The sequence below is a fragment of the Semicossyphus pulcher genome, unplaced genomic scaffold, assembly GCF_022749685.1.
Source record: "Semicossyphus pulcher isolate SPU_LCO1_2020_fin unplaced genomic scaffold, fSemPul1.0.p SCAF_7, whole genome shotgun sequence".
NCBI classification, from domain to species: domain Eukaryota; kingdom Metazoa; phylum Chordata; class Actinopteri; order Labriformes; family Labridae; genus Semicossyphus; species Semicossyphus pulcher.
The window spans coordinates 27,655,059-27,681,260 of NW_027211748.1; the positions used below are offsets into that span (position 1 = coordinate 27,655,059).

Here is a 26,202-nt window from a genome sequence, read left to right on the forward strand (position 1 = left end):
ACGGGCGCCTGCTTTACGGACTGAGCTAAACCGGCGCCCTGTGAAGTTACATTTCTGTTGGTACAGGTGAAGCTGCAGCGTGGGCTTCAGCTAAACTTCATCAGCATAAAATTACTGAGTGGCCATTCAAGATGATAAACTTATAAATATAGTTTGTAATTAAAGATCAGCTGAAGAGTCTTTAAACTTGTGTGGTCCCAAGTTGGAATTCCTGCATGCAAGTGCACGAGTTAATTTATTGCTGCCACATGTACTACTTCCCTGCGCTTCAACATAAACATGGTGATCCATAAACAAACAGTTGTGTCATGCCTGGTTTAAATACAGTGAAATGGTCTGGAAAAGCAGACGCCTGGCGCTCAGCTGCTGCAGCGCTGCTGCTCTGACGCCAACACTAGAAGGCTGGAGATGCACTTGGCAGCTCCCAGATGTGAACGTGTGTGAATATGAAGCTTTGCATGCTCAGCAAACCTCCCTTGAATAGATAAAAGTGTGTGCGAGTGAGTGCTGGGGGGGGTCTTTCACAGTTGCTTGGAATAATTCTGTTCCCTCATCGTAACAGTGCCACCAAACATAAATCATGCATTAGGCTTTCTTAGACGACAACATCATTCCCATTCAGAAGATATCAGCCTTGGCCCGTGCTCACTCTTAGATCACTCGCTGGCTCTGTGCACTCTGAAGATGCCAGGGATAAGAGAGAGACTTAATTATTCCTTCAGGCCAATAGCTTTCAAGGCCCAGCACCCCTGGCAATAACCTCCTTACTAATTATGCAAATAGAGCGAGACAAGACAAAATGAAAAGAGGGGGAAAAAACTCCTCTGTATGTCTTTCACACCCTGTTATTCTCACCTCTTGCTATCTCCATTTTCATCTATGAAATCTTTTCAGCCCCCGTCTTCCCTCCTGGCGTTCTCGTGTTCCCCCTCTGCCCTCAAGTATTCAGTACTTTTGCACAAAAAGCTTGTAATAGTAATAAAAGCCTCTCTCGCGGAGAATCTCTAATGAAATGCCACCTATTGTTCCGCTGCAGCTCGGTCACACGTTATTACAGCCACGGGGAAAGATGATGTTTTTATTGGTTTGATTCTCAGGTGATGGGCGTCCGCATGCGCTCCGTCCACATGGTCGTGCTATTGTTGCTGGCGGATGGCTGCCCCCCTCGGGTGCTGGCACTAAAACAAAGAGGCTTTTTTCCCCTCCTTTCACCAGGCTAGTGAGTTGACAGATTCATTCGTTTTCTACTCAGTAGCTGCCAGTTGATTGTACTGCAGTGATTCAAACTGTGACATTGATGGGATTCTCAGTGTCGCACATTGGACTGCTTAGGGAAATGGGGATTAAGTGGTTCAGTGAGTGCACGTGTGTATGTAAAACATGTATATGTGTGAGTGTGTGTGTGTGTGGTCTGAAAGAAAGAGGTGGCCATGCTGTGGTAGAGGACTCACCCGGATTCCTAAATTTGCAGAGAATAACAAAACACACACAGCAGGAGGCGGCTGAAGCAGCACAAACACACACATTAGCTAAAACAGTTCTAGTTAATGCAGTAAAGGTCTGACTGGGTCACACAGCCCAACACACTAATAGTACCTGTGTGGGTAAACACTCATTTGCATACATGCTAGTTCACAAGAAAACATTTTCTCTGAGGTTTAATGATCACATTTTATCAGTTAAAAACTACCAGCATTGTCTATGTGCATTATTTTACCCTCCATTGCTGGGCTGCTAGAAGACACTGTACTGTGCCTTGTTTTTTATTGTGCCTTTCTTCACATTTTGCAGTGTCACAACCTTTAATTAAAAAAGACTTAGTTGGGGTTTTATTGTTTGATTAGTTATAATCTTGAAGAGCTCAGTTTCGTTCTCTTTGGCGGCACCTATGGTGATAAACGGTAATTGCGGGAGCACACTTCCCAGATATCCAGACAGTGCTGCATGTGTGACGTCCACGGTTGGCTCCGGTTGTAACTCTTGATTTTCCTCGCTGACGGTCGCTTTCCTTTTCAGACTGTTTGCTTCATCTGAGCGTCGAGTTTGTTTCTTTTTCTTTGGATTTTCACTTCTTGTTGAAGTTGTATCTGTAGTCATCCATCTTTTCTTTGTTTGTTCAGCCATAGTAGATTACTGTTTACTCGCAACACTTGCAGAGAGCGGAAAAGCAGCCGCTTAGCTCCGCCTACCCTCTCTGGCAGACCAACCACTGCTGGCTGATGGAAAACGTGTCAGTAACCGGGCGCCGCTTGTGACACCAAGTCTGTAATACTGCAAATACAAAGGCTTTCATTAGTGGGCCATATGCTCAATCACCGTTGTGTTACCTCATTCAGATAGAGACTTAACAGACATTGATTATTACTTTAACAAGCAATAACAGTCTAAAAAGCAGATGAAGTTGGTGACACTTGATCTTAGTTTGAGGTTTCTCTGTAAACACTAAACACCTTCTATTAGTTAGTTAATTTTCATTGGTAACATGACAGCATATAAAAAGTTTAAGGGGGGTGAAAAATGATGCAAGGCACTTTCCCACTAACTTTCACAGACCTCCAGGACTGCTGTAAACTTGTAATAATAAGAACATGTAATATGGACTATTGCAAAACCTTGGACAGTCTCCAGAGCTGAGAACCCAGCTGCCAGGGTTCTCACCCACACCAAGCCCTGGCAGCAGCACCTCACTCCCGCCCTCACCCAAAGGTCACTGGCACCAGGTCAAGTCCTGATTCACAAATAAAATCCTCCTCATCACCGATTAATCCCTTCATGCCCTCATCCCACAGTACCTGTCAGAACTCCTCCACCCAGACACACCCTGCTGTTATCTGCGGTCCTCCCACATGGGTTTGCTCAGCATCCCCAACACAAACTTGCAGGGTTTTAGCCCCCATTCTCTTGAACTTTATTCCCAGCATAAGACTGTTAGTATTATTTTCTACTTTTTGTATTGTTTGCCTAATTGACCCTTTCGCTAAGTCCTGCCCCCCTTGGTTACTGTTGCTATGCCTGTCAAGCTTTCGCACCGGCATGTTCATATTAAGGCGTTTTAAACTATAACAGTGAGAAACGTTCCAAGGGAAATGATGGCAAATTTATGGACAAATTAGTCCCCAAATATCAGAGAGAAGTCGACAGAAAGGACGACACACATTTGAAAGCTACATCCAGAATAGCGGAGTGTTGAGAATGAAGAGGACATAAACATCGAGGCAAAACTTCGCCGGTCCCAAAGCAAGCGTCAGATACCCCACGTCTTGATAATGTTTAGGACACTCATACAGGAACAACAATGTTCTTGCACAGCAGAGTAAGTCAATATATTGTTTTATTTTCAGCTAATGTTTAGTTATGACTCCCCATAACTTTCATTATGTAATATGTTTTAGCCCACTGCTAGCAAAACAAATTCATCCTTCTTTTTCATTGTGTTTAAAGCACGTCAGGATATTGCTCGCATATCTTTGGCTTGATCCACACATTGGATCTGGATTAGCTTATAATTAATATTCAGCTGTCTTTCTTTGCTAACATGCTAACCTAGCCAAGTTAGCGTCTTACCTTGGAGCAAACGAAGGAGGTTTTGTCGATCTAAGCTGCGAGTGAGGTCTTCCACCATTTTAAATCCATGTCTGACATCTCTCCTCTCGAGTTTTTGACTTCGGAAAAGCGAATAATATGACACCCCCCTCTAAACTTGAGGAGGATTCCTGCTGTCGGACCTGCAGACTCCATATGTTCACCATTTCGGCATTTTTCGACAGGCCTCCCGCGCATAGTTACGGTTGCTAACGTAGGATTGGACAGTGGAAAATTTTAGGTCATAATGGATCATAAATATATCCTGACACAAGTGGGTGACAGAAACAAGCTTGGCTAACAAACCAACAAAAACAAGAAAGTCATTGTTTTGTATTTCTTTAAATAATAACGTAAGCATCAAGTGTTTGTCATTCAGGAACAGACGGGCAAAAGAATCCACGTGGTAGCACAAGTCACAAGCACTTTGTTTTTATGTAACAGGGTTAACTCAGTACAAAGAGCATGAATGAGTTAATTTTAAAAAAGGTCAGTTTGTGAGAGAAAAGAAAATACAAAGAAAAGTGACTGATGACTTTTTAAACTACCTTTTACACACACACACACACACACACACACACACACACACACACACACACACACCCTCATACTGCCACACCACCCAGTCCCCTCTTTCTGCCTCCATTCAGCTGCATTTACATCAGGTCATTCACCCACGCAGGCTGGAAGCAGCAGCACCCAGCAGCACATTGATCCCCTCGGTGCTCCGTTATGAGAAACAAACAGCAGGCCTGGCTCAGACCTCTCGGTCTCTGCCTTAAAAGCCCGAGCGCTTTCTAAAGACAAACAAACAAACTTCTCCCTGAGCCCAGTACATACGGCTTTTATGAGGCATTGAAGCTGCCCTTCTTTTTATGCCGACAAGCCCCCCCCCGCTCCCAATTTCAAAATACAGATTAAAGACAAAGTCATGTGCTGCATATCAATGGGACTTTTTAAGCCGTGCTTTTCAGTGGCAAAGAAAGGGGACTATTTTATTTTTTCGCGCAGCACAGTGAAGTTTTTATCTTTATTTGCGAGGGCACAGCTTGAATTAATCATAGTGTTTTGACATAGGAACACCATTGTGCCTGCTGCCAGACTCCACTTGGTATAAGCTGATTAGCCAGGAGCAGTTTCAGTCCCTTCTTAAACTTCAGAATGTGGTATTCTGGTTTAAAAAGTTTCTATATTTTCTTCTTTTTTTTTTAAATGCAGTGAACTTTTTTCCCCCTGTTGTTGGCCCATTAAACATTCACTGCAGCCTCATGCTCCATACAGCAGTTGCCAGTTGTCACAAACAAATTAATTCCTCAGGGTGTTGTTGAAAGAGCCGAGTAACGGACCGGCTTTCTCTAAGCTTTGACAAGTGTTTGTTTTTTCTATTATCCTCCTAGAATCAGCAAAAAACAAGTGTTCGTTTGTCAGACCATGTTTTTTATTTACCGTATCTTAATCCCTCCAACAAGTATGCTCTTCAGACACTGGAGCATTCACAGGTGAGGGATACGTCTCTCGCTCTGTTATTTCAAATCGCATCCATGCAGCTCTCAATCAGCAGCAGATCAGTCACTGCGGCTCGTGCGAACAATACTGTTCAATCTGCAAATGACTCATAGTTTATGCTTATGTAGATGTGCACTGACATTAATTGTGGTCGTTATTCAGAGTGCGAAGCAGCTGTGGAGGCATTGGTGTCCATATTTGAGCAGAGCAGTGAGAATAAACAGGTTGTAAATAACCACTCTGGAGCACATGAGCGAGGTGGAAAACTTTGAAAGGATTATTATTTGAATGAGTTTGATATGAGTTGTGTGGGAACATTAAATAAAGGGTGTGCTGATGCTGGGGAGGAAACAAGACAAGGTTAGTTAGATGAAATCAGGCATTTCAACATGTTAAAGCTCCTGTGGGCAGTTTTTTGCTGTCAGTGGAACACACTGAAATGAATACTGATGCCTCTTTATGACGTACAAAAGCAAACAAGACCATTGAGACGATTGACTTTATCTATAGGGTATAGTTATTTTTTATTCCCGTAACCGCTGCCACAAGGTCACTGCTAGAGGAGGAGTTTAACTGCACGCTTCCACAACAGCCTGTGTTTACATGTTCCACGGCAAAGGTTCAGCAGGATGAGTGCATGCAACAGCAACGAGATGAGACATACTGCTTTGTCCACACGGGTTTCCAAGAGCGACACAGATTGAAAGTTCCTCACAGTAGCTTTAAAGAAATACATCAACACTATGAAAATATTTGCTATTAATCCTCAATATTATCTGCTGAAAAGTTTGATACCAGTCTCTTGTCTGAGCATTGTGTTAGGAGCTGCAGTCAAGAGTGATTAACTTAGCTTAGCATATAAACAGATATGGTAGCCTCTGTCTAAAGTTCTAAAACACACCTACGAACACCTTACGGTAAAATCTGTAATATAAGTCGCACCGGAATATAAGACTCTATTTGGGGGTATCCCAGAGGGAAAAGGTTTTTTATAGCTATTTATCAATAAAAAGTGTGTCTACAAGTTATTTTGACACTATTTTAATATGAAACACATTCAAAACAAACACTCGCCTAATTATAGCCTACCATGTGTTTTCGCCCTGTTGAGTTTGCGATCTTGCTAGCTAGCAGTGCGCTAGCTGAGCTCAGCCTACGGCGACGGTGATTGTTGAGGATGGCGGCTGCACTTGCGATCATGGCGGTGCATGGCCGTGGCGAAGCTTTAGCTAGATTATAGCATATATATATATATATATTGGTTGCACCGGTGTATAGGACGCAGCCCATTTTTTAAGATGTAATAAATGTAATGAAAGTGCGTCTTGTACAGCTAACTTTACGGTAATTTAAAATGTGTTTTTATCTTGTTTATCTCATCTGCACACCCATTCCCCCCCGGGGATCAATAAAGGATTATTTTATCTTAAAACAGTTAACACAACGATTGAGGCCAGAAGCCGCAACCCTCGCACCTCCCTCTAAAATCATAAATCAATTGGTAATAATCAGGTTGGCTGTGTCCAGTTTGTTTAGAAAGCTACGCTAATATCCTTCCAGCTGGATATTAAACACACAGAATTAATAACTCATGCTGTATTTAAGTTTATTTCAGAACTAATGAAGTAAAACATGCACAGCATTTTGACAGGAAATACAAGCAAACAAGACTCAGCTTATTTTTCTCTCAGGCAGAATGTCAGTGTAGACAAAACCTCTGCTTTTAGGAAAAGTCATACCAACCTTTTTTGTGCAGTAAGAGAGTTTCATCTCTTACTAAGAATGTGACATCCTGATACATTAGTGTTCTGGGAAAGAGAGTTAACTGTTTGGGCTGTTTGTCTCCAGCACGATGGATTTCCTTCTCTAAGATTGTTTTGCATCAGACAAAAACCAGATTGATAAAGACACTCTTTGCTCTCACACTTACAGAGTACAAATGTCTCCTCTCCTCCAGGAAACTATCAGCTCTCACCGACGGTCAACATGCCGCAGGATGACACTGTGATCATAGAGGACGACCGGCCGCCCCTCCTCCCACCGCACCTCTCCGACCAGTCATCGTCCAGCTCCCACGACGACGTGGGCTTCACTGCTGATGTGACGCCGTCGTGGGCCAAAGAGCTGCCCAGTCAGAAAGAAAGGTGGGCAACACTTAGCTCCTTTACATCCTCTGTTTTTGTGTATCAAACAACTCAGATAAATGAAAGGCAACACATGTTTCAGTGTCTTCTACTTGCACGGATGTGTCCATGTGTGATGAGGAAAATGAAGGCTCCATCTCTCTGATGAATCTTTCTTTATAATGACTTCCTGAGCAGTCTGTTTCTCTTTGTGTTTCTGTTTATGTTCAGTCATTACCTTCCCGTCACTTTCTCTTTTAGTTTTTCCACAATCTCCTTTTAATTTCTTTGTTTGTCTCTTTATATTTCTTCTTTTCTTCCCCTGATTTCTTTTTCTTTCATCCCATTCTTTATATTATCATCTCAGTTCTAACCCTTTGTTCTCTTGTGTTCTTCCCCACCTTGCCGTCTTACCATCTCCAACTTATTGTCTCACCTCCTCTCGTTGCCTCAACCCTTCTTTTTCTCGCTTTTCCACTTTTTCACCTCCTGAATTCTTTCATTTCACTTCCCTCCACGTATTGTTCACCTTCTTTTTTGTCCTTATTCAAACCATACAAGTTCAAAGAAGAGAGATTTTTAAACTTTTACTCCTCATTCTCCTCTCTCCAGGCCACTTTGGTGACTTTCCTTTTTTTGTCTTCTTCATATAGTTCCTCTGTATTTATTTAAGTTTTAAGTCTTCATATTTTATACTGAAGATGCTAAAAATGCTGATTATCTGTTGCTCGATTTCTCCTGTTTTGGATCAGTCAAGTTAATCTTATCTTGTCCCGACCTTTAACCCTCCGCCCAGTTCCCAGAGTCCAGATGAAAATCACCCAGACCCTGCTTTTCAAAGGGAAGGCTTCGGACGTCAGAGCATGTCGGAAAAACGCACCAAGCAGTTCGGAGATGCCGCCCAGCTCGAGATCATCAAGACACGCAAGTCCAAAAGCATGGATCTAGGTACATCTATCAAACCTCCATGCTCCCATTGTTTCAGAAAGTTTCGGTGAGGTACTGAGGTAGAATGAGAAAACCTCCACATGTTTTCAGTCACTCGGATTACACCAGTGTTTCTCATACTGTTCAATCTATCTATTTATCAAATCCATAAACATTTTAACGCTTAAAGCTTGTGTACATATTTCTATTGAGTCATTTGTTAAACGTAGCGCGCCTCAGCTTCTCCAAACTCTGTCAAACCTTAAGAAAACCAGATTCATGTAACCTTGAGCACACGTCCCCGCACGTACCCCATGTTTCAAACATGTTCCTTATATCTTAATGTATTCCACCCACTTCCTCTCTGTACGAAAACAGACTCTGCATCTCTCTCCAAAGTCAAGAACTTCACTGTGTTGATTCACCTTGAAATGGCTTCGAACAGTCGCTGATTGCTTTGGCTGCAACAGACTCTCTGCTCGCACTCTCTATAATCATATCTAATCTTCCCGACCAGATTGCTGCTGTGTGCCGTGTTGATATCACAACAAGTCTGATTGCTATCCTCAAACCCTCTTTTCATTTCCCTCTCCCCCTCCACCTCCTTGTCTCGCATGGCGTCCGACCCTAATTGAGATGAAGCAGTTTGCGATGTTTGCAGCGCTACCTGGATGTTGCATGTGGAATGTCATGAGCACTAACTGAACCCCAAATGTTTGTACCCCTCCCCTCTTTCCTTCCCCTTCCTTTAACAGTAGCCGACGAGATTAACCTCACCCCTCGTCCTGAGACCAACACAGGTAAGGACCGGTGCAATGAAAGGTAGAATGGAGAATGTACCTTCGCCACCATCACCATCACTTCTTCTTCTCCTCTAGGTGCAAATCTAAGGCCTGGGACTGAGGGGTACAAGTTGTGTTTGACTTTTATGTTAGTATTCAGCAGTGGGAGTACATTAGAACAAAAATGTGGGGAGGGGAACATTAAACCCTCCTATCAGGGCTTTTTGCAGACCTTGTGAGAATATGCATTTTGTGCAGAGGCCCTGTCAATAAAGGCTTGTAAATAAATAACAAATTTGCTGCAGTGAAAGTCTGCAAAACATCCCTCAATGTTTAGCTTTCCACATTTTTCTAACTCATCAAAAGTAAGGATGCACGATGTTGGATTTTTAGCCGATATGCCGATATTTTCCAACCCTTTTTGCCGATTTCGATACCGATATATTAGGCACATGTTTTTTCCCACCTAATTAGAGATCATCACGTCTCCCCTGCAGTGGAATGCACGTCATGCCTACTCTTATTGAGGTGGCCCACTGGCAGATGCAGAAATAACATAATACAGTGCTTTTAAAATCTACTCAGTCACTGGGCAATATAAGAAAAGTACTTAAACTGAGGTTATGTACAAAATGCCAAATGTATTTGTCTGTAACATTTTCGTTACAGCATACAGCTTGGATGATGAGATTTTGGCCCCTCCTTGCATGACTCCTTCCAAGCAACCGTTGCAAACAGCAACCTTGCTGTCCGTTTGGGAAACTTTGGAAAACTGCCGTACCGCAGACATCCTGCATCCTTCCTCACGCTTGACGGAAGAGGCGTGGTGCAGGCAGTGCGTGCGCACACTTGCGCCAAATTAATGTCGTAGCATTACGTCAAGAATCATCGAGCATTTAGGCAGAATTAAAGCGTCGTTTTATTGGCAGAAAATAATGGCAGAATCTGCAGATACCGATAACGTGCCGATAATATCGAACATCCCTAATGAAAAGTGCGCATAGTTTCATAAACATCTAGAGATACAGGAAACAGAGCGCCACTTCTTAAGTGTTGGCAACAAACCAACGACTACCTCTCCGTCCCAGGTCCTTCATATCATCTCAGATCTACCTTTGCAGTCCCATATTTTCTTTATTCACTCATTGTTTTATCATGTATAAGGAGGATTGTTGTTTATTTATGTGATGACACATTATAAAACTGTGGGGAACAGCTGTAGCTGTACAGTTGAGCCAGAAGTCAAAGGGGTTTAGTGTCAACAGTAATAAATGAACTGTAAGTCTTTGTGGCTTTGCAGAGCAGATGGATTCATATTGGTACAGGACATGACACAAATTGTACAGCAACAAATATGTCAGACATTAAATTGCCCGTATTGATCTACAAGTATAAATTTAGTGGCTAGCTTTCAGAGGGTTTATGCAGCGCTTTACTCTTCATGCGTTACCTGTGTTTGGTGTTTTGCTCGCTCTTGACAAGACAAATTTGTCAGTCTGCAGAGTGAAGACCGGCAGTCCTCGCCGCAGCTTGAGGTCGCCGCTGAACATGGTTGTGAAAGCAGTCGGGTGACTGCAGATTTGATTTTCTCCCTCCTGCCTCAGATGCAGCTGTAGCACTAATTGTTGTGTGTGTGTGCGAGAGAAAGGGAGAGCAGAAAATGCACCCTGTCCTTGGTTAAGTCGACGAGCTGACAGCGAGTCATCCGTCATTGTCATGTCTTGTGTATTTACACTGTTGCCTTGACTGAATAGAAGGCCCGCGCCTGATGTCAGCGCCTTGGACAAAAAGGACAGATTGAGCTGAAGAAAGATGCGTGGAGAGAGATGCAAGGTTTAAAATAACTTGTAGGTACGGCTTTGAACTCTCACTCAATAATACAGACAGAAGAAGAAGTGCAGTTTGAGTCTTTCAGAGGAGTTTTATTGAAACCTATTTATCTGTGTGGGCAACTTTGAGATTGTTTATTATGAGTTTACAAGGATGAGATTGTGTGCTGCATATTTTATAAGTCCTGTCTGCCAAATGATGGCGACAGATGAGTCAGCTGTCTTGTTTTTTCCATTAAGAATAACTTGCCAGAATAACTCAAGTTAATGCAATTTACTTTAATAGCGTTTTCATATGTATTTGTATAAATTGTCTGTACATCTCAACAGCCGTCAATAACTCTGACAAAATAAAATCTGCTGCACACTCAGCCTGTGCACTTATTGAACGTGGTTCGATCCCTGACTGCTCCAGTCACATGTCAAAGTGTCTTTGGGCAAGACGCTGAACCCCTAATTGCTCCCTGTGGCACAGTCCTCAGTGTGTGAATGTGACGACTGATTGACACTTGGGAACTTTACGTAGCAGTACCATCAGTGTGTGAATGGGTGAATGTGACATGTAGCGTAAAAGCAGCTTTGAGAGGTAGACTGGAAATATAAGTTCAGTCCATTTACCATTTAACACAAGCTAAAGCTAGCGCGCTAGTCAGACAAGAAAAGGGTATTTTGACGAGGTTAACGATGACGATGGCGCTCTGGGCTCCTCTCCCGAGCTCTCCGATGTGTTTTGGGGAGTTGCTTTGAACATTTACATTTGGATACTTTTCAAATCGAGCTTACAACTGGGTGCCGGTTTGGCTCAGCAGTTTAATGCTGCTAAATGAAATTGTAAAATTGTAACAGTTAAATCGGCGACCATATACGGAGGCTACAGTCCTCGATTCGGCAGCCTCGGGTTCAATTCTCGCCCTTGGCCCTTTGCTGCGTGTCATCCCCACTCTCTCTTCCCTCATTTCTGCAACTATCCACTGTCCTCTCAAAAATAAAAAGTCAAAAAATAGTCGAGCTTACAACTACTTCATCCAAAGTTTCCTACTCCATCTTTAAGGTGTGGTTAAGTTAAGGCCGCCACATTTAGTACGATTGTGGCCATGTTTGGAGGCAAAATATGAACACATCTCTAAAATGTCAGAAAATGAGTAGAACTCAGCAGAAGCATATTTGCCAATTTTGTCCAAACAAACGTCACAAAGACATCAAGTTTGTCACATAAGAAATGGAGAAAACTACTAGCAATTTAATTTGCATCTCAAATTATCATTATTGACCAGAGTTGTCCGATAATTTAGTCAGTTGTTTGAGCCCTGGTGGAGAGTGGATGTGGATATTTTGGGGTACTTATGACTCACATTGATGTGAACAGGTAGCGGCATGTAGAATCTCTTCTGCAAGTCGTTCTTTCCAGCTGAGACGTAACTTTGAGACTAGTTTTATAATCGCTGTGGAACTTTCAGCCGCTCTCCAATAAAGCTCGGTGATGTGTGAGAACTTGTTTCTGCTGATAATTAAGTCGCTTTAATAGCCAGTCAAAGAATGTTCTATAATTAACCACCATTGTTTTATAGGAATTAGACTGATCCGCCTTTTTATTTAATTTCTGAAATGATCTCATTACGCTGACAGATTTTTATGGTAGAGATTGTAATTATTTCAAAGGGGGATATTTAGCATGAAAAGAAAAGAAGGAATTTTTCCATTCGACAGCGATCCTCACTCAGTGCCCTGATGTTGAAGCCTAATAGATTTCACCCTGTTTTTTTCACCAAGTGTCTGGGGTTTATTTTCACTTTGACGCCCCTGGTGTCGCTTTACCAACTCACTCTACCGATCTCCAGTAAGTTCAGATGATCCATGGTCCATTAACCAAAGCCAAAACACAACCGCCCCGCTGAAACCAAAGACTGTGACAGCTCAGACGGGCAGATATAGTATCTCCCGTCTCCTGAGCTGTGATTGGCTGAGAGGTTTATTGACACAGGGCGATGCCACATGTTGGACAAGGACACTCCAGTGGAAGTGGACAATGTAAGACTGTTGGCAGCGGTCAGAACTTTTCTGATTCATGTTAAATCATCATACATCAGAAATCCCAGCCGGAAGTGTCCTGTGAGTGACACCGTCAAAGATCACATTGAGAGTCTTTCTGTTTTAAGAAGTAAAAGTATTTCTCACTCCTGCAACAGGATGCACTGTTATGGTGTTAGTGTTCCTCTGTAGGTGGTCCTTACACATTAAAGCAGAGGTCAGAGCTGCAACAATTAACTGATCAATGGATTTGTTGTGAAATTAATCGCCAATCAACATTTTGATTATCAACTAATTGAATTGAATTACATGTCAGTGCTTTGGACTGTTGGTTGGACAAAAGGAGCTATTTGAAGACATCACTTTGGGCTCCAGGGAATGGTGATCGTTCCCATATCTTTGACATTTTATCGTCTAATGATTAATCAATCAATCGTGAAAATAATCGGGGCGCTGGTTTAGCTCAGTCGGTAGAGCAGTCGCCCCATGTGCAGAGGCCGCCGTCCTCCTCGCACTGATCGCAGGCTCGACTCTCGGCCTGCCGATCATTTGGTGCGTGTCATCCCCCCGCTCTCTGCTCTCCACACTTCCTGTCTCTCTTCAGCTGTCCTGTTGGATGAAGGCAAAAAGCCAAAAAACATGTTGGATAATGAAAATAATCTGTAGTTGCATTTGATTAAACTCCAGTCAGGGATCCAGGCCACAAGCCACAAGCCTTTGTGTCACTTTTGCAGAAGCAAAATATCCAATTTTAAACGACTCATCCTTCACGAGGACTCTGAGGAGATGACAGAGGCAGGCAGTAAATGACAGGTGATTAATTTTACGCAGACTGAGTCACTAACTCTACAACTAGTTGTTGCCAGTTCCACGTGAGTCTGGTGTCAACGCCTAATCTGACCGCTCTTGTTCCAGCTGCTACACGATAGCTCTGTATTTGTTATTGTAAGCTTTCCCCCGCTGTACTCTGTAGGATCATGTTTATCTGCAGATGACACTGACGCAGATTATTCAGAGCTGACTGACTGGTTGCCAGATATGAAATAATCCATTTAGCTGTCTCACATTGTGTGTAAGCTGTGTTTTCCGAACCTGATCGTTTGTAATTTTCTGTTTTTCTCCCCAAATATAAAGTCAAAAGACGAGCAGCGCACCCTGTGGCCCAAAGAATAGAACAAACCTTATCAATAAATCTTTTAGAAAAAGCTTTTCCATGTTATGACTAACTGCCATGAGTCAGATCTCCAGCACAGTGTAAACTAAGACTGCCGCTGAGGTGTGACTGCAGTGAATGGTGCTGGGCAAAGCCTATAAATAAAGTGGGTGTGCAGCGTGAAAAGCCTATCAGCCCGGCTCTCAGTGAGACGTTAAGGGAACAGGACAGACTGATGAGAATGAATGGGCGGCCGCCTGCCCACCAGCTTGTTCACTCTGCATGTATTCAATTTCTATTTCTGTTTTTTTCTCCGTCTCGATACTTTTTTTTTCTCGGTCAGTCTCACTGTAAACAAAAAGCCTGGCAGTTTTTTTTTTTCGGCTCCTTTTCCAGACATGCTATTTAATTCTACAACCCTGGCAGGTCATTTGAATAAATTTCAATATATTTCACACTAATCGGCTGTATGAAGATTTTACTTTTGTTTCAAGACAGCCAAGTCCAATATGCTTAGAATAATAATTGATATCACAAAAAGCAGCCAGTACAGTAAACAGACTGTGACTAAAATGGGTCCCCGATTCCCTCTGCTCAATCTGAAGATGAAAATCTGAAATGTGAGTCTTAACCCTACAAAAATAGACCATCGATTTTGCATAATCCTGTGAAAACTGATCTGAAATGGAAAATATAACAGCGAGAGACTTTAATCTTCTTGCAGCAGAAAGCAAAGGCTTCCTTCTCTCAGGTCATCATGGTACAATTATTGATGATAAGTAATTATATTCCATTATGTGCGCTGTAAAACAAGCCGTTTTTACACTGCCAGATCAGTGCGGGATTATTACGGCTCTGTTACGTTTCGTCGTCTATGTAAAACACACAGAGACGCTTTCCCGCTGGTCAAAAAACCTGCTAACACCCGATGGAAAGGTTAAAGTCGGCATTCAGACCCGGGTAATTATCGCCTCGGCTCCAATCGGCATTGATGGGAACATAAAACCTGTGTCGACACGTTAATCTCCGTCTCCTCTCCGGCGCGATGCTTTGCTCCGTCTGTAACTTCTGCGTCTCCTCGTCATCTCAGCTACAACTTCGGCCCGTCTCTGTCCAATCAGCGCTTGAACATCGTTCCAAATTTGTCGGCACCGAGTTTGATGAACAGACTGAATGAGTGATAGATACAATAAAGACCTAACCACCGTAACATCTTCACTGTTTACTAACCCTGTCTCCGGCGCGTTTGTGACGTCAGGCGGTGACGCAGCAGAAAAGATACCGACAAGAGACAATCGGCATCTATAAGCAGGTCGTCCCAGCTCTGAACAACCTGTGTCAGTCGCTAATTTCGGTGGGAAAGTGGTATGAGTTGGAATCAGAGGTGGTAAGAAGGCGAAACGGCGTCAGTGTAAACAGCAGAGCCGGCAGGGCGGAGCAGCGCCGTGTGTGTGTATTTGCACGCACCGTTTGTTTACACCTCACGCAATGAAAAGACACACACAGGGGCAGCTTCACGCCGCCGTGGCTTGGTCCAATGTAAATTGAAAAGGGTGGCATGAAGGCGGAGCTTCGTTACAGCGCTGTGGAGCTACAGTGACAATGCTCAGGTGGCCGTGATAAGGCCAGGGAGTTCGGTGTGTGCATAATCTTGTTCAAACAACAAACATTATGGCTAGAACAGAAATTTCTTTCTCTTAAATATCTTTCCAATAAATAACATCACAATGTGCAGAAATACCAATATAAACCTTTATTTCTGTTGCAGATAACTGAGACTTTGAAAGTGCCTCATAATAACTTCTTAAGGTTTACAGCCCTGACTCCTTTTTCATCTTCTTTCCTTTCTTCCCGTCTTTGAAATATATTTTTCAGTCTCCACAAACTTTTTTGCTGTTCTTCTCCCTCTACCTCAATCCTCCCTTCACTATCTCTCTCTCTTCCCTTTCATTCACTCTCCTCCCTCACGGCGCCGCATGTTAATCTGTCAGGCCTTGTGTACACTGCAGCCCTGGCTCTGCTGTCAGTGACACCACCCAGGGGATTAGGACTCTCCCATTTACCTCCTCACCTTATCTCCTTACATTTATTTGCCACCTAACACATTCTCAGCCTGTGAAAGTGCCTTAGGGGAACAAAATAGTATGCCTGCGCCACTCTACAAATGGTCTTAGTTTAATTAAACTGTCATGTTTCTCCTACTTTGCTGATAGTTATTTTCATTCGGTTCCATATTTTGTAATGAAATTTGTCGGCAGTCAGAAGGAGAAATGTTTCACACACATGCACAATTGATCAGCTGTCTTCTCGCTGAAACAAACTCTATCCAGGTTTAAATAAGGCAGAAAAGTTGACTATCAGTCCTGTGAGGCTAGGTGTGTTCAGGTAGACCATTCGTATCGTGAAGCAGAGATGCTTCACTATGGCAGTAGTGGGAGTGAATTTCTCTTTATCTGCTTGTTGATTAGTTCCTTGAAGGATGAGTGTTTCATCGCTGACACATATTCACATACATTTTTTATAATGTAGTTTATTTCAAAGATTATTTTTTGGGACATTTTTGCCTTTGTACAGGACAGCTTATGAGACGGGGAATATTGGGAGAAGAGAGTGGGGGATGACACGCAGCAAAGGGCTGAGGGGCGAGAGTCGAACCTGCAGCCGCTGCGGCGAGGATTATAGCCTCTGTGCGTTACAATTTAATTTAGCTGACGCTTTTGTCCAAAGCGACGTACATCTGAGAGTTAATACAACACAAGCAAAGATCAAGGAGGGAACGAAGTCAGTAAGAGCCAACAAACAGCTTCAAGTGCAATCGGACACTGGTGCTGACAGGCAGTGCTGTCCTAAACTGCATCCTCGATGTCATCATCATCAGTATCATTAAGGTCAGAGGTCATAAAGAGCTGGGTCCTTAGCTTCTTCTTAAAGGTGAAAGGGACTCTGCGGACCGACTGGAGTTTGGTAGCTCGTTCCACCACCTGGGGACGACTGAGGAGAAGAGTCTAATTAGAGACTTAGAGCCCTGTTGTGATGGGAGCACCAGGCGCCTTTCATTGGCAGAGCGTAGTGGGCGGGGCGGAGTGTACACCTGGATGAGGGCGTTCAGGTAGGCAGGAGACGTTTCTGTTGCTGTGTTGTGAGCGAGCAACAGGGTTTGAATTTGATGCGAGCGGCGACATGTGGGGCGTCCGCTTTACCCACTGAGCTAAACCATTTGTTGTAAATTCCGTCGCTTATCTCCAACTCCATTGATGCGTCTCCTCGACATGTCTAAATACAACTGAGGTGAAAAAGTAGAAAACATAAGAAAGCTTCAGATTGCCACCTGAGAATGATGTCGTTTTTCCAGGTTGTGTCTTGTTGCTGTGAAACTTTCTGTGTGTTATAGACACTTCACTCAAACATTCACTTTCAGGCTCATAAAGAGGAACTACTAGAATCACTCAGCAGTGAAAACTCTGAGGACGTACTTGGACAGCTTCAGTTGTTGGTCACTCGGCTTGTTGTGAAGATGCGTCACCTTGCTTAGTTTATGCTGAAAAGTCTCTCTCATCCTCTCAATCCATCCGCTTAAATCATCCTGCTGTAACAAAACCCTCATGATAATGTTGCTCCACTTACACTACATCATCCTTCATCCTTGAACGTTTTACACTGCTTTAGTTAGAGCCAAGGTTAATGTGTACGTATTGATTCTGCAGGTTTATTTATTACTGGATCAGATGTTATTTTGTAGGAGGAAGTGTTTTAGGCTTATGGAAGATAAGTTTGGCAGCAAATCATTTCACTCCATCCCCAAGAGGACTTGTCAGATTTGCCTCCCTTTTTATATATGAATAGACTTGTTAGCTGAAATGTTTCATTACTTTTCCTACAATACAAACCTCTGTATCCTCCCGTCAGGTTCTTCCACAAAGGATGTGGGACCGTCGCTCGGCTTAAAGAAGTCCAGCTCTCTTGAGAGCCTCCAGACGGCCGTTGCCGAGGTAACCCTCAATGGGGACCTCCCCTTCCACAGGCCGCGCCCTCGCATCATCAGGGGGCGGGGCTGCAACGAGAGCTTCAGAGCAGCCATCGACAAATCCTACGACCGACCGGCCGCAACAGAGGAGGAGGATGAGGGCATGGAGACATGTAAGATATCCTGTGTTCACATACGGCCCAACAGTTAACCACACTGTCTTGTTTATGAGAAATCACAGGTTCGATCCCGCAGTGGCCGAAGTCTCGTGTCCATCAGCATCTGGACGTCCTGTCGGTGTCCTTCAGCAACTTCTGGGTTACTGAGATGATTAAATTACACTAACACAACACCTATAATCAATAACAAGCATTGATTTAGAATCTGTGTCAGCCACTAAATTGGATGTTGCTTCCGTAGTCACGCATGAGAGTGACAGCAGTGTGAGAAATGTGCAGAATCTGGCAGCTGACTTTATCACAGCTTGTGGCAATGGCTTAATACTGTCTCATGATGTAACTACTGTCATATTTTTTAAATTCAACCTTCAGCAGGACAGGTAATCTTACTGAGACGTGGGTCTAATTCTTAACAGGGAATATATCACACAGATACAGACAGAAAGGACATTCAGTACAGAGACAAAAAGAACATTAAAGTTATAATCTCGAAGATCTCAGCTTCGTTCTCTTTGGCGGCACCTGTGGCAATAAACGGTAATTGCAGGAGCACACTTTCCAGATCGGTCCCTTTCCTTTTCAGACTGTTTGCTTCATCTGAGCGTCGAGTTTGTTTCTTTTTCTTTGGATTTTCACTTCTTGTTGAAGTTGTATCTGTAGTCATCCATCTTTTCTTTGTTTGTTCAGCCATAGTAGATTACTGTTTACTCGCAACACTTGCAGAGAGCAGAAAAGCAGCCGCTTCATTCGGCGATAGATAGAGACTTAACAGACATTTATTTACATGAAAATCTTTCAGATTATATCTTTAAATATCACCAGACTCCACTGAATTTACCTCATAGCACACAGGAGTTGCTCGCCTACCAGCTCCTTCATTGGTTAGTTTTTGCTGAGAACATTTCAAACACAACTTCAGGTCGTCTTCCACCTTTTTTTTTTTTATTCTCCTCTCATATTTTATGTCCTCATAAAACTAAGAACAGGGGACGAGACGGCAGAATTCTGTCATCTTTAATACCACCAAAGAGTTAAACTCTGCAGACTTTTATCTCCCTTTCAGAGCCCAAATAATCTGTTACATGATCGATGTTAAGTGAGTCTCATATTTTGTGAGAGAAACATGCGGTAGTCCCTTAAAAGGTAATTGATGTAGTCACCTTTTCATCATTTTATCAGTGTCTGATCATCACCTCATTTTACAACAGAGCTCTTCAATCACTTGTAAGATCTCATTAAAGTGTATTACATTTCTTTTTGCACTTTGGAGACATAATTGCACATTTACTAGACTTATATATTCTCATTTATTAGGCGTATTGAGTTTTATATGTGTTACACTTCCACTAAAAATCACCTGTTCATTCAAAAGACTACGTCTCCATGTTTCTTCCTCTGTCCCTCTCCCGTTATGTCTTTCCCTCCCTCCAGTGGAGGAGGACACGGAGGAGAGTTCACGATCAGGGAGAGACTCGGTGTCCACGGTGGCGGACCAGACGCCGCTGTCCGGTTCTGAAAAACCCCTGGTCAACGGCACCAATCGCACCAAAGAGGAGAAGAAGAAAGACAAAGAGAAGGGAGGGAAGGAGAAGAAGAAGCAGGACGGAGGGAAGGAGAAAGACAAGGGGAAGGCCAAGAAGGGCATGCTGAAAGGGCTGGGGGACATGTTCAGGTAAGAGGAGTTTCAACTGATGCAACATTTAACACTTCTGAAAGCTTGAATGTACCTCAAAGAACTATACGCTTTCAGTGAGTGAGATGAATGAACAGGACAGGCCTGCTCTGTGCAGCCACAGCCCTAAAGACTGTGAGGAAACACTAATTAGACTCCCAGACAGCTTGACCTTTGTGGCTTATTTTCCTCTTATTGAATCTTTCTCTGCAGGCCCGCACATTTTTACCAGCCAAACAATCCCTTATAGCTAAACTGACAAACGCTTCTCCCACACAAACACACACATCCCATTAGACAGCAGTCTATAGTGGCCAGTAATATATGTATATATTAGGGAACGGGACAGTGACAGGGAAGTGCCACTCGTCAGAGAGAGGAAGGTAATGAGGTCCACAGGGATGGAGGGAGAAAAAGAAAGGATAGAAGAAAGAGAGATGCAGTTGTGTAAGAAAACCGGAAATGTATATAAAAGACAGAAACTGACGGATTGAGAGATGTTAGAGCAGTGTGGGAGGAGTTATTTTAAACCAATGTCATATTTGAGTTAAAAAGTTTGTGGCTTTAAATCATAACTCTTTACCTCAGGTGTCATTGAGAAACCTCAGTTTTTGGATCATGTACAGTACAGGAAGGATCGTTTGATGACCTTTAGCCAAATAAGCGGACCTCGTGTTAACAGGGTTCCTGCTGCTCCTTAAAAAGTCTTAAAAGGTCTTAAATGAAAATCAGGGAAAGAAAGGTGATAAATTTACCATAAATTTGCTGAAGGTATTAAATTTGGGGATGGTGCGCTTAAGAAAATTGTCACACAAAGAGTATAGACACAATCTTAAGTTGTTTGACCGCCATGTCTCAGAGTTTATGTTTTGTTGGCCGGCTACAAACGGTGACGTCTGGCTGCACGACATCGTTTCGTTGTCATCAGTTGTGATTTGTGGTTAGACGCAACTGATTTAAGATAGGGAGATGTAGGTTTAGCAAAATAATTAAACGACGATGCAAGGTGTTATTAATGTCGCTTGACATTCTCGTTAGGGACCGTGGGGTTGAAAGCTGTTGAATCCCACATAAGATCTGAAAAGCACCAGTGGTACACAGCAGCTAGTGGGACTGGGGCTTTACCTTAAAATGTATGATTTGTTGGGGTTTTAAGAAGGCCTTAAAATGCATTCAGTTTGATTTTAAAAACGGACAAGACAATGGCAGGAACCATGGTTAAGATTATTTTGTCAAGCATAAAGAAAAAAAAAAGATCTATTGAGTTCGGCAGTGACATTTTGACTTCTGCATTTTCAATCACATGTAACCATAGAAACTCTACATCAAAGATGATAAATAGTTTTCACCTCTCTCCTAAGTGGGTGTGGTCAATTTTTTCCAACTCCAACTGAGAGACAATTACAGTTTGAAGAAAGTTTGGTTTCACTTTTAACATTTAATTCACGCTTTTACATTTAAGCCATTTCAAAGGTCGTAGTATCACTCTAACATTCTTACTTATGGTGTTTTAATTGAAGCCCTTCAGTACATATATATTAAGACTGTAAGACAACATACATTGATAAATCTACCTGTCAAGAAGGAGGAATAGTATGCCAATAGAAAAAAGGGAGAGCGGTAAAGGACAGTCAGAGATAGTATGAGAGACATTGTTTGTGAATGAGAGTGAATGGCAGCGCAGCCTCGCTCAGATTGAGCTATTTGGCCCTCAGGGGGGCTGTAGGGCTGAAACCAGCCAGAGCCCTGAGTCAAACAGGTGGAATCACTTCCAACAACACCAGCTTACTTCTGGGACAGCAGAGACACTCAGGGAGGCAGTCAAACACACACACGCACACACACTGGAATGATCAGTGGGATGCACATGGACAAATCGTGCAGGAGGATGGATAAGTAGGAAACACACCTACAAAGACAGACATGGGAGGGTCGCTCAATTTACTCACACATCCACACATACATTTACCAGCAAACGCACACAACACACATTCGATCCTCCTCCCAGACGATAATGATTAGTGTTTTGTTTGTCAGCGTTATGGCGCTGAGACTGGCTCGATATCGGCCACATCAGATCTGCTCCATTAAGAGTGTGTCTGACCGCTTGTTCGGTGCGTGCCTGGTGCTTACAGGCAGAGACGGCTGTGTGCTCCAAAACACACAAATTCTAACAAGTTTAAAAGTTAGGAAACCGATTAGCTTGGGAAAAGTAAGTAAAAGAACTTAACTGTGACGAGCCATGTGAAATGATTGTGTGTTTAGAATGAACATGTGTTGTTTGAGTAAGCTGTATTTCTTTAAGATGTGAGCTCTTCATGCCTCCACTGTAAAACCTGATCAGTTAGTTCAACTCGAACCATTTGAAGAAACCAACTCATTTATTTATTGTTAAGGTAACTTAAATAAATAAGTAAACAGCGCCCGTTCCATGTGTTGAACATAAAATGAGTATTTTAAAGATGAACTTAGTTAGTTCAGTAGTTTATCTCAACTTTAAACTCTCCTGTGTCGACTCATTTCAGCTGAGGAAACTGATTACCTTAAACCTTTTGAAGATTCATTAACACAAAACAAATACCGTAGAATTCGGTGTATAAGACGAACTTTTAATACTTTTTTAAAATCTATTTATAGAAACATTTTTAGTTTTTTTTAAAATAGCTTCCATGTCATGTGACCCAGTGTCCTCAAATCAATGTCAGATGTTAACACTCACTTGGACAACTTAGGCACACCTCATTGCATTTTATAGGTTTGTTTTTTTTAATCTTTTTTCAACTGACATTCACCGTTATGATCGCCATTGCAGCTGCCACCCTTACAACAATCAACGTTACCTTAGGCTGCCAGCTACTGCTAACTACCGCACCGGTAGCTTAATTTAATTTATTTTCAAATAAGTTGAAAACAATGACCTTATAAAACAGAAACGTCACTGTGTCCGGCGCTGTGTCCTCAGTAGAGCCCATGGTGAATGTTTTCAGCAACAATCATAAAACGCAGGTTTCCCTCCAAAAATACTCCAGCGGACTGGTCCAGCAAATTATTGCTCAGTCGAAGCTTCTCCTTTTTCTCTTGTAAGCACTCTTCTGAACCGGTAAAAACCGGTCTCTCATCTGAGCAGCCCTCGGGCGGGGTTTACAATTTTTAAAAATGCTAAGAACTCAGTTTAGATTAAATAAGTTAATGTCACTGTAATCAATTACTACAATTTAAAGTGTTCCAAAAATTAGTATCACTCAAAATGAATGAGTGCCACAATAATAATTTTTGACGTGCTGCTAATTTTTGTCCCGGGGTACTCTAGGAGGTTAATCCAAACGTGTTTATTCTTTAACTTTTATATTATTTACATTCCCAATTACTGTTTAATTAGAAAATAAAACTATATATAAACCTTTTGTGAAGATTTTCCAACATGATCAGACCAAGAGTGGAGTGGAGTTAGCTTTTATTTACCTTGTTTGTGTTGTCACATTGCACCAGCATCAAGAAAGCGCCACGTTCAGAAGCTCAAAGCAGAAAAATACCAGAAAATCCAATGAAAGACGTCCTCGTAACACCCACACCGTTTGATTGACAGGTGAAAAGTGGAAACTACAGTTTAGCAAACATCACGGCAGTAAGCACTCAGCTGCAAATATGTTCCTAAAAGGGGGAGAAAAAAAAAGTTAACAGAATTTGCACTTGTGTTAGCGTCAACATGTCATGATGAAACAGAATGCAGATGTGTGTATTGGCCCAAAGCACAGCGGGTGGATGTGTCAAGAACCGCGTTACTGTGTTTTATAAGCGTGCAAAAGTGCAGGCGATCACACTTCAGAATGCGATGTGAGCACGTTAGTTCCCCCGAGTGGCTTTACAGAGCGACAAGAGCCCCGGTGAGAGTCATGTGATTGAACGTGTGAATGAGCGAGTGAAGCCTTTTGGAGCCGGAGAGTCAGGGAGCCTGTACTTTGATGTGTGTTTGCATGTTTGAGGGGCGGATCAGGAGTGGGAGGCCTGCAGAAGTCAGAGGAGTGTGTGTGTACGTGTGTGCGTGTGTGTGTGTATGTGTGTGTGTGTGATCAACAGAGCTGCCACCGCCTGACCCTCTCATGTCTCGAAGGCCTCACACTCAGTCCCAATCAAAGCCTCATTACCATCAACTCCTGCCAAAAGCGCAGCCTGCCAGCTCTGCATCCATCGCTCTCTCCCTCTCTCCTTGCATCCATCTATCTCTCTCTCTCCCTCTCTGTCACTCTCTCTCCCTCTCTCTGTCACTCTGATCATCTCTTGGACTCAGAAGCAACACCCAGTCTGTTAGCTTGGCACTGGCAAAGACGGTTGATGCCCAGAAATTCAAGGGCTGCGCTAATTTTGCAGAGGTTTTTGAGAGTTTTGATGTGTGTGTGTGTGTGTGTGTGTGTAAGTGTGTGCGTGTGTTCTTGTCATGAACAAATCTGAACTTAGAAAAGGCTCACGCTGTGACAAGAGTGATGTGTTGCAGAAGATGCCCTGCGAGGCCTGCTTGTGACCACGCTCGCTGTCTGCCGACGGGTTTCATCAGAAACTCACACTTGCAGTTTTTGAGGAGTTCTGTCAGCGATGATTGGACGTTCTTGCGTCACGTTCTGTTCAGGGGAACAAAACGGGTCGTGATGTAAGATAAGATGTTTGTTATCAGGTCTAATTCACAAACTGCTGATAATGTTTGTTCATTTCTTGCTTGTAGTCCCAGCTGTGCGTACAAGTGAAGACTTGGCTGGCAGCCGCATGAGGCTGTTCGGCTCATTATTTACCAGAAAAATAAGAAATGTTGGATAGATGAAAAACGGAGTGATTGCTGATTCCACGAGTAGGGCCAGAATTCAGAATGTTGGCTTAGGGAGGCATCAGAGGGAAGCTTATGTTTTCACCCAGCTCAGTGTATCGTGGTGGGTTTTTTGGACATCACTGTCTCACTGTCAAACTTGGATCAGCTTTTGTGATCACTCCTTCATTGCACTATTTTCATCCCTTGACTGACAGCACAGTTTGTCCAACCCTGCCGTTACCCCTGTCAGCCCTCTGCTCGACTCGTTAATTTGTTAAAAAATATAAAAATATTTGACATTTTAAACTCTCACAGCTTTTTTTTTCACAAATGATGGCATGCCACTGGTGGGGTGTTAATGTAACAGGCAATTAGCACATCAGCATGTTAACGTTCAGTGTTTTCATTTTAACAAAGAATCTCAGCATTGAGCGCGCTGATAAAAGCATACAAACATGTTGACTGCTAGCTTTCTCTTCTTCTGTCAGCGTCTTTTAAAGACACTTAGACCACAGATTCATCAGGATTTATGGACCTGCTACATTTGTTAATATTTAAAGTGTTTTTTTTTCTGACGTTTTTACAGTTTATTTGCAGAAAAGGGACAATGTACATTAATCAACATTCGAAGAAAACGTATGCACCCGAGTTAGCCAGATGGCTAGTTTTCATCGGTATCCCTTTTGTCAGATGTTATTGACATCCTTAAACAACAAAACAATCCAGTAGGCACAAAATATATATATATATATATATAATATATATAACATATATATATATATGTTATAAATATACTAGTTTGTGATAAAAGCATACAATACAGACAACGTTAGGCAACATGAGTGAATAGAATCCGATTCACAGGTGACATGCAAACAGTTCAAGCAGTCAGTGTTTTACATTACACTCAACCCTCCTGTCGTGTTCGGGTCAAATCTGACCGATTTACAACTTCCATCAATCATAAATATTGTGTTTTACATTCGATTGCCTCGAGGTCTCATGATATCCTCCACACGAAGCATTGCTGATCCCCACTTTCATCGATATTTCAGTGGTTTAGTCAACTTTGTAACACCTGTGGTGTTCCCGCCATGTAGGAAATGAATAGGTGACACTAGATTATGTTCATCCATCAGATGGAAAACATCCCCATTCACATCCCCCCACATGAACCACACATTTCAGACTGAACAACTGGACCGATATTTTGAACCAGAAGAAGAGGAGATTGAAGTTGAGCCAGAGAGAGAGGAGGACGTCTCAGAGATGGAAGAGAACATTCATTCAACAAGTGTCTATTCTTTGTATATTCAATGCAGATATTCATGTTAAACATGAGTCTGAGACATTGTTTACAGCTTAAAAAGGTGTTTGGTGATGATTAATGGTTTTTGTGTTCATGTTAGAGCAGTTGAAACAGACCGGTCAAATTTGATCGGGAACGCCAAAGTAAGGCGGGAGAAACGAACACGACAGGAGGGTTTAAAGAATGATAAGATGGCGACTCTCTTATTGACTGTGGTACTGAATTCCATTGATTGATGCTCTGAGGGAAAAGACGGCCTAACTAAATGCAGATTTTCTGAATGGGATTGCGCAGTCCCCCCGAGCTGTACCTCTAGTCGCTCTGTTTAGATTTAAAGATGATGTAACCAG

At 42.6% G+C, this 26,202-nt stretch overlaps 1 protein-coding gene across 3 annotated transcripts in view; it reads left to right on the forward strand.

Moving 5' to 3' along the window:
- pard3ab (par-3 family cell polarity regulator alpha, b) overlaps positions 1–26,202 on the forward strand; it is a 269,729-nt gene that overhangs the window by 170,580 nt on the left and 72,947 nt on the right. For all 3 annotated transcript variants that reach the window (XM_069684173.1, XM_069684174.1, XM_069684175.1), the window contains 5 exons: positions 7,046–7,232; positions 8,008–8,159; positions 8,894–8,938; positions 17,837–18,067; positions 19,505–19,745. In XM_069684173.1, coding sequence (XP_069540274.1) covers positions 7,046–7,232; positions 8,008–8,159; positions 8,894–8,938; positions 17,837–18,067; positions 19,505–19,745 — 856 coding nt within the window. The remainder of the gene's footprint in view (positions 1–7,045; positions 7,233–8,007; positions 8,160–8,893; positions 8,939–17,836; positions 18,068–19,504; positions 19,746–26,202) is intronic.